Genomic DNA, 9,413 nt, shown 5'->3' with positions numbered 1-9,413 from the left:
AACATCCAACGTGAAAGATGATGACAGGTTAGCAAACACCTCTGGGGCAAACACCTTTAACAAATCTGTTGGAGGAATTCATAGTAGTAAAGCTATTCCAAAAATCTAGCTTTTTTCATAACATTCTCCAAGAATCAGAAAAATTCCGATTCTTTGGTTGATATTCCACATAACATTACAAAACAAGCAGGGAACATGACAATGTATTCATCCTAGAACACTTTTATGAAACTACAAAATACCAGGAGAATGTTATTACATGGCACATCAAGGGGTTTAAAAATACTTAAGCATCTTTAAATTAATTTCTGCCCCTCTTCCCATTCAGTGTTACAGTTTAAGCTCGCTTTTCAATTTTTTCCGCTCTTTCAAAGTAACACTCCATTACAGAGTAGTTTGCAATGTATGCCAGTTGAATTTCAGTCCAAGTCAAACTTACAAGGACAAACTATGGAAAAGAAGCCCAACAAATGTGAACGTAACTGTGGAAGAGTCAAAAAATGAACACATAGGAGAACTACAGGCTTGGGCCAACAAGATTGCTGTTTGTTAATTACCTTGGAGTTACACCATCTACATGAAACACTCTCTCATCTTCATTCTTCAATCTCTCTTTTCTCCTCCTTTCTATGTCATGCCGTAGATCATTTGGATCTTCTAACACTCTCATAATGTTCTAGTTAAGAAAAAGCATTAAAGTTGAGTTAGCTAGTAATAACTAAACACTGATGTGATTCTGTCCTTCAGGGGTTGCAGCTGGTATATAACCTTGTTAACGTAGTTCAACTATCTGCACATAGGACAGATGCACATCAACACAAGCATCCAAAGTCCAAAACAGTAACAAAAGGTAGTCCCAGACAATTACCCTTTCTTGCACCATCTGCCTTTTTATAAGTGTCCAAGCAACAATGAGCAGAGCACTGGAATTCTGCACAGAGTCATGAAGGCAAAAATATACACATTAATTCCAGTAAGTCTTAAGTTCTACTATTCTTAATTAAGTTGAATCTCCACATGCCTGTACTATAGAAAAAACTAAACTAGGTAACTAAATCACAGTAAGCATAGCTTGAAAGGGAAAGACAGAAAATCTTATGTCCCTGGATGAAAGCATGGGATAAAATAGCATTCTGAGGAATTACATGGATGTCAGGCCATTCTAGCATTAGGGTAGAAGAAACATTAAGGCTTTTTCTAATCTCACAGGGAAATAAGAGCCATGAGTCAGTCACCTACTTAGTACTTACACTATTTGAAAACAACTAGGGGTTCAAGCAGCAGGTTTTTACCACACTCCAGCTACTCTGGAGAACACACCTGCATTTTACTCATCAGTGAACACAGTATACTTGTACCACTGCGGTAACCGCAAACATGCTCAAGTGTGCGTTTCCTTCAAAATAGTGAGAATTACTGATGGTCTTCAAAGCATGTAAAAATGACTTAGCAATAGCAAGGGGAAGATGTTGTTTACACCTCTATCATTTTAACTTACTGTTCGCCAAAAAAGTTAAGTAATCAAGATACCTGAGGAGATTCAGATGGCACAGCTCGCTTGTTCTGAAGTTCTGCTAGAGACATGTCAATCCTCCTGCAACAGAATCACAGAATCACAGAATCACAGAATCACAGAATCACAGAATCACAGAATCACAGAATCACAGAATCACAGAATCACAGAATCACAGAATCACAGAATCACACAGCAACAGAATCACAGAATCACAGAATCACAGAATCACAGAATCACAGAATCACAGAATCACAGAATCACAGAATCACAGAATCACAGAATCACAGAATCACAGAATCACAGAATCACAGAATCACAGAATCAATCACCTAGGTTGGAAGAGACCTTGAAGATCATCAAGTCCAACCATCAACCTAACACTGCCAAAACCAAAACTAAACCATGTCTCTCAGCACCACGTCTGCCTATCTTTTAAATACCTCCAGGGATGGTGACTCCACCACTTCCCTGGGCAGCCTGTTCCAATGCTTAACAACCCGTTCTGTGAAGAAATTTTTCCTAATATCCATCCTAAACCTTCCCCGGCACAACTTGAGACCATTTCCTCTTGTCCTATCGGTTGTTACTAGCAAGAAGAGGTTACCCTCACCTCTCTACAACCTCCTTTCAGGTAGTTGTAGAGAGCGATAAGATCTCCCCTCAGCCTCCTCCTCTCCAGACTAAACAGCCCCAGCTCCTTCAGTCACTCCTCATAAGACTTGTTCTCTAGACCCCTCACCAGCTTTCTTGCCCTCACTATAATGTCATCACTATAAATAGCAAAAGCATTACTGACCAACTGCAGAATTTATTTTTTTTTTTTTTACAGACTACAGGCAGGTAGTTTAGAGTCAGTGAAAAAACACTACATTGTGGAAAATCTACTGGAAATTAACTACCTTAATACAAATAAATTAAGGCAAAAAGCACATAAATTACCTGTGAATTTCTGGATCCAAATGTATTTTAACTTCATTCATATTTGCAATTGGTTTATCCTGAATTTTTGAGAACCGTTCATGTAGAGTAATGTCAGAAGATGTAAAATAATTTGCTGTGAAGAGATATCAAATACAAAAATGTTTATTTGTAGTATTTGAAACACACAGTGGGAAATTGTATCTTTTAAAAAGATTAACTCTTAAAGACACCAAGACAACTTCTGAGATTAAATGCCAAACTGTTTCCACTTACAGTTTAACATTCACAAATGAAAAATTACACCAGCCCAACTTGGACATCTTTCTTATTTAATAAGATTAAGCCCAATAGAAAGTTAAATATTTGTCAGCTCTATCATGTCAGTACTCAAATGACTAGAATCTATAAATAAAGTTCAACACTGAACATGATGCAGCAGTCTAAACACTGATCTGAAAAATTAAAGGAACTATATATAACTAGGAAGTTGTGACTACAGCAAAGCTCCTTTTTTCTTCTCTTGTTCCCAAATAAGCAGGTTAGTCTTAAGTACTACCATAAAATCCTTTCGACCTTAATGCTGCACAATAATGCCTCTATTATGGACCAAGACCTTCTTGCAATCATTCTCCACCCAACCACTTAAAATCCTCAACCTACATTTTCCTTAAACTAATACAGAATGAAGCCAAAATATAAATAAAGCCAAAGGCTTAAGATCTACAAGGACAACATATCTAATTAATTACATCTGGCTTTAATAATGATAAGTACACAAACATATACCCCAAATATTACAACCACCTTTAACTTGATGGATAATTGTGATTATTTCCTGAGTAAATTCTCTTGATGGGTCGTTTTCAATATTTTGTGTTACAGATTCCATGTGCTCAAACACCGGATGAAAATTTTCATTTTTCCTGCCAACAGCAACCAGATCATGTGACATCTGTCTCTCTGTAGTATGACTAGAAGCAGTCCTAGAATAAAAATTTGCAGATATTCACTTTAAAATAATTCACTACATCTGAAAAACTTCAAATAGAAGAGTAGAACAAAACAATAAATTAAGAAGTTCATTTTAGGAATAAATGTTATGAAACAGAAATCTCATTTTGTTCCTTTTTTGAATTAAAAACCTCATAAGGTCACAAGGAAGAAAAGCTATAATAAAATACAAAAAAGACTACATTGTCAGGAATCCTCGTTTCAGTGAAGTATGTAATACAAGATTTGTGAATTTTAAACTTAGTTCATCTAGATTATCAAATAAAACAGGCAAATGAAGATCCTCATATGCTTCTTTAGTATAATTCTGGAAGGCAATTATGTGTGTGTCTTTGTTTACAAGGAACAACCAGACAATTTTCAGGAACAGTTCCAAGATGTAAAAATTTCACAGCGTCTTTGGAAACTGAATCATCACTTAAGCCTAGTGAAACAGCTTTCCAGTGCCAGTGTGTGAACTTAATGTGTTTAGCATCTTTCTGTCAAATTTTACTCATTCTAAATAAGTTTACGCCCCAAATGGTTGCACTGCTGCTTTAAGAGTTTTGACATGGAAGATAACACTTTAAAAATCCTGCTACTCTTGTTGCAAAAAAATGCTTGTCATTTGGAAAGATAAATTGAGGACTCAAACAGCCCATGTAAAAGCTTTTAGGATAACAACTCTGTTTACTGTGCATTCTGCAAAGTGATTATGTGCTGGCCCATCCTGTATTTGAAACATACAAAACTAGGATTTCAGACAAAAATTGTATCAGAAGTAGCCTCTAGCTGGTGCCAGAAGTCACTTATTTGCCCCCAGTAAACTAGAAATAAATGCATGCAAGAGGGAATCCGAACAATCTCAGTTGTAGATTATTTGAATTATCTTCCTGCTCCTCAGGTTCATAAAGAAAGTATTCTTCCCAGCTGCATCATTTCAAGTCAGGTGTTTCTTAAATGCCTGAAGTAGGCAGCGTGAATATTCCCAGTCATCAGCTTCTACAAAATTAGTGTTCTCATCTTTAAAAAAATAAAATATTTAACACTTTTGGCTGCAGAAGCAAACTTTCCACATATTAAATTAGCTGTAATCAATGTAGTAGTTTCTTCAGTCTGCAAATAATTACCACGTCCATTGAGCATGACTTTCAAAAACAACAGCAAGAGGCTACTAGATACAGGAATCATCCTGGCTTTTGACAAAACCCAACAATAATTAAGTTATTTTCCTTATATCATCATTCAGGAAGTTAAATGCTTGTCCTAGCTTGGGGCAGGCGGCATTACTCCACTTCCCTTTCCTCAGACTTTAATATTAGCCCCTTATGTGCAAACATTAACTTGCCTTTGTAACTCTCTATTGTATTATATGTTTTGAAATATTGGAAAGGGAAAAAGTTTATATAGATTTTTTTACTATTTATTTGGGACAGTTAAAATTAAGCCAGATCACTTTGAAAGGGAAGGTAACTGCCATCGTATGACATTTTTGCCTACAACAGCAAAGCAAAAAAAACCTACACAAACCAAGCTGAGCTGCTTACTCTCTACCATGTATCTATCACCTAGATTTTCATAGTACCACCACTTTTTTTCCAACTCAGACACCATTGGGAACGCTAAAGGCAACCACAAGTATTACCGAGAAGATAGAGAGAAGCAGACTCTACTGCTTCTTCAGTTCTGATGCCTCAACAGATTGCCACTTCATTTGTTACAGCAATAAATAACATAACCCGGGGATCTCTAATTTTTCAACAGCTTTATTGAACTTGAGATCTCGAACAGCTGAATATGTGCCTGAGATTTATGTAATTTAAAGGTTATCTGCTTTTTAGAAGAAATGAGGAATGACTCAGTCAAAACGCCATCATATTCCAGAAGAAAGCACAGCTTTTCCGGTTTTGTTTTTAACTAAAAGTAACACATGTACTTATCACAAGCAACTTTTAACTACAGGTTTGTGTCAGGCATATCTGCATTTTCCAATTCCTACTACAACTCCATGAAATGAACTAGGGTGGGGTTTTTTTGGTTTGTTTTTAATAGAGGTAGGCTGTAAATTTCCAGTCTGGGCAAGTTAACATTTTAAACAAAAAAATTTCAAAAGTACAACCTGAGTTTATCCTGGTTACCTCTTAAAGAAACTGTGCTTTCCTCCAATATTCATAAATGGTAAAGAGAAAGGAAGAAAGCAGAAGAAGTGAGGAGAAACCAATACCTGTACTTAGTCACCATTTTCTTCATATCCACTTTGATTGTGAGACGTTCCCTCCTACAGTTGACATCTGACATTTTCATATCTGAAACAGTGTGACTTGAGTCATGCTGGCTAGTGGAGGAATCTACTTTTTTCCTGAATTCCCCCTCTTTTCTTACTCTTTCCTTCGGCTTGTTTTTAAAAGACCTCAGATCAACATCCGTTTTAGAAGAGTTAACACAAGCATCGCAGCCCTTCTTTGAACTATATTTAACAGGTACTTCAACACGCCCTTCTTCAGTCCGTCTCACTCTTCCACCACTGAAGTAATCCAACTCTTTACTATTCCGGGCACCCTTAGAAGAACCGTATTTCTGGTCTTCCTGCTTCACATACTTCTGAGCTCTATCGTCTGAAAAAGGCTTTTCCCCATCCAGATGCCTGCGCCGTTTGTGACTGTACTCATAGGCTACCTTTGTCACAGAACCCTCCGAGTACTCCCTTTCAGCCGATCGGTGGGACTGGGCACCCAGATTTCTTTGCTCCTCCTTTTCTTGATAGGGTGGAAAAGAACGTTCTTGCTTCCACTTGGAATTTCTTGCTACTTCTCCACCGTCATACCTCTCCATTTCTTTAGCCCTTTTAGACGTGTGCCCATATTCTCTGTAATCGTGATCTTCAGGATACCTGTGTTGACATAAAGCAATTTACACTTGCACTAGAGAAGAAAGTGAGAACTTATATGTGCAGAATGTTGGACAGCAGAATGCGTGGCAAGTTAACCCATAATCCCTCACGCCAAGGTACAGATGTGCAGGGGCTCTTAAGAGGGAAAATATTATCTTTTCATACTCTAGCCATCAATATGATTTACTTAAAAGACAAATACTTCACTACTACCAGTCGCCCATAATTAAACTATAAAGTGGCCAACGTGTTTCAAGGTGGATATCTTCAACTATAATGAAAACAGACTTTCACTTGAGGCTTTACACCAAAATACCCAGGTTTTAATTATTTTATTCCTATACCTCTTCTGTAAAGAGCTCCTTGCCGTAAATTCATCAGAAACTCTTCTGGGTGACTGACCATACTTCTCTTCATGTAACCTCTGATGCCTCAAGTCATCTTCATGCCATTTTCGTTCAAGTTTACATGAAGCCCCTAATGGTCTATGAAAAGGTTTAATTCCTTTTTCATTTCCAGTGACTTTGTAGTGCTCAAACATGTATCTTTCTTCCATTTTGTGTTCGTAAAACTGACGATCGTGCTCTTTATATGGTATTTCCAAGTATTGTGGTGGTAACTGGCATCTCCTATTGCTTTCAGTTCTTTCAGATGAATGTGTTCTGTAGGGCTTATGACTGTAAGTATCTTCCATGGGAATTCTTTTCAGGTTTGGTGAAGGTGATCTACGTTCATATATTCTCTGGTGGTTATTTCTATGAGGCGCAAACCTGGAATTGCTCTGTCCATATTTTTCATCTTCTGTTCTCCAAGGCATAGGTTTCTTTGGGTCCTTACGAAAGCTTTTATATTCACAGTCATAATTAATATGAGCATGCCTTTGCCTATGGTGGTCTGGACTCCTAAATGCTGGAGATAAGGACCTAAGGCAAAAACAAAATTCACTTTGAGTAGTCCATAAAATTGAATCAACCTCTTAATGAGAGCATCTATCCCTAAGGAAGTAGTTTAGTACACAATTTTAATCAAGTGGTAAAAAAATTAAAAACAAGCCAAGATATTCAAAGTGTCATTTGCCTGTCTAGAGTACCAAGCTTACTTTTATTCTTTTGCAAGTATTCATAGTGGAAACACCCACTCAAAATAGTAGTAAGTCAATATTTTTTCCTCTCTTGGCATTTTTTCTATTTAAAACTAAAAATAATTACATATATATGAAGTTTCCACTACATTAAAAATACCTGTTATACATATATTCACACTTCTCAAGCATTCCCTATCTTTTTCGGTGCCAAGAGGAAAAAAGAAGAAGGAAAAAAGCATATAAAGAAATGAAAAAACAAAAAAAAGGGCGGGGGGAGAGAAGAACCTTTCAGGTTTTCTTTCCCTGCCATAACAACCCCAAAAACTGATTGAAATCATTCTAAAATAGTCTATTTAAAGTGTTACACATGTAGCCTTTTTCCTGCAGAAAAGAGAGTTTCAGAAATGTTTTTCATCTTTTTGTGTAATTGTGTGTACATGTACATAAGTGTATACCCATGCACTTCCACACATACTACAGCTTTTGCTATTAAAGATTCAATTGCTAAGATCCACTCAATTGCATCACTCAGCTTTGCATTTTCACATAGTTACAAAAATGAAAGCAACCTGTTAAAAGTCAAAATCTCCTTAAGTAAAAAAAACTAGCACAAGCCACTAGCAAGAGCTAGAAAATAATCTGGCACAACAGTTCTGCTTGTATTCAAGTATTCACTGTATGCTCCCTATACACTCTTTAATAAAAAACATTGAAAAACCTAAGTTAAAAAAATTCAAGGAAGTCGCTTCCTTTGTACCCACATAGCAAATGTACAATTTAGCAAAAATATTTACTCCATTTCTGCAAATAGGCTCAAACTGAGAACCACAGACCTTCATAAAACTGTAACGGCTAACTTCCAATACCACCCATACTGCTGCTGCCACCTCATATTGTTCTGGTTAAGGCTTGCATTTTAACCAGAGCTAGGGCATTCCTCCCTTTCGCTCAAAGGACATACTCACAACTATCAATCCAGTATGGAGGCAGATAGGATTTCTCTTTTTAAAAACAAAAGAAAACACATTTTTATATGTTATCCAACAAACTCCCTTGGTCTTGGTCATCACAACTTAATCAGTCTGTTTAGAACAGCAACCCAAAACCAGCAAAAAAGTTGTTTCATTGCACACTAATAGCTCTTAAAAGCTTAAAATTGTATTCCAACCTCCTAGTTTTAACACCTCAAATTTGCACTGCAAGTCCCAAAAATTAGGCAGGTAACTAACAGCATGAAGTAACCTGGACGTTATTCTGGTGACATAAACCCGTGACACATGCTACTAGGCTAGTGTCCAAAGAGAAGAGCACTAACTCCCATGTTTTCAGTTAGATATGCCTTGCAGCATGAAGCTAACTGTGCTAAAGATCAATCTGCAGGTCAACCCCAAAGGCTCAGAAAGCCTGAGGTGTTTGAACTAAGAAGTACTTTTTTTTAAACAGTCGATCCAGCCCTCCCTGTAGATCAAAAGGAAAGACAGGAGTGAGCTACAGACAAAGTGCATCAGGTGGTGTTTGAATAAAAATAACCTTAGCTAGTTTGGTGCTTGGATTTTGTGCTTAAGGTAGTTCCAGGTCCCAAACCATGCAAGCTGAACAACATTCTTGGCAGACAGCAAAACCTTAACACCTCCATCTTAAGAAAAAAACCCAACAAACAAAAAAACCCCCATCATAATTGCATCCAGAATTGCAAGTTTTAAGTCCTAATTATAAATCCTTATACAGAGCTACATTTCAGAACATGAGTTATAGATACATATTTACCTTGGTTTCCATCGTGGTGATCTTGATCTAGATCTTGTCATCTTCTCTCAGGTGTTTGAATTTCTTGAAGCTGTAAAAATGATACAATTTACTAGTCTGATAACAGAGTTGCACTGCAAATTGCAACAGGGAGACTTGTTTTTAACAAGTTTAGTATTGGATGCTTCAAGGTTGGGGTGAGGCATATTTTTAGAATGTTTTACCTCTAATTCCCATCTTAAGGCAAGTGACTTTTCCTAATTGAT

At 36.9% G+C, this 9,413-nt stretch overlaps 1 protein-coding gene across 1 annotated transcript; it reads right to left on the bottom strand.

The window, feature by feature from the left end:
• Positions 1-553: 553 nt before the first annotated feature.
• LOC104294817 (chromosome unknown open reading frame, human CXorf23) lies at positions 554-9,209 on the bottom strand. Its single transcript, XM_009894478.1, has 7 exons — positions 9,169-9,209; positions 6,662-7,240; positions 5,652-6,317; positions 3,242-3,420; positions 2,456-2,570; positions 1,531-1,594; positions 554-676 (listed from the first exon to the last, which is right to left on the bottom strand). Exons 1-7 carry the CDS (start codon positions 9,207-9,209, stop codon positions 554-556), a joined length of 1,767 nt encoding a protein of 588 aa, XP_009892780.1.
• Positions 9,210-9,413: the final 204 nt, after the last annotated feature.

This window comes from Charadrius vociferus, unplaced genomic scaffold (genome assembly GCF_000708025.1).
Source record: "Charadrius vociferus isolate BGI_N301 unplaced genomic scaffold, ASM70802v2 scaffold770, whole genome shotgun sequence".
NCBI classification, from domain to species: domain Eukaryota; kingdom Metazoa; phylum Chordata; class Aves; order Charadriiformes; family Charadriidae; genus Charadrius; species Charadrius vociferus.
Note: the sequence above shows the minus strand (reverse complement) of the source record. Positions and strands in the feature narration are given on the sequence as shown.

Coding starts and splice junctions, on each gene's coding strand:
- LOC104294817 (XM_009894478.1), bottom strand. CDS start 9,209: ATGACAAGATCTAGATCAAGATCACCACGATGGAAACCAAG. Junction 3,421..5,651: donor AAAATGGTGACTAAGTACAG/GTATTGGTTTCT, acceptor TTTTTATTCTAG/GACTGCTTCTAGTCATACTA. Junction 2,571..3,241: donor AATTATCCATCAAGTTAAAG/GTGGTTGTAATA, acceptor ATCTCTTCACAG/CAAATTATTTTACATCTTCT.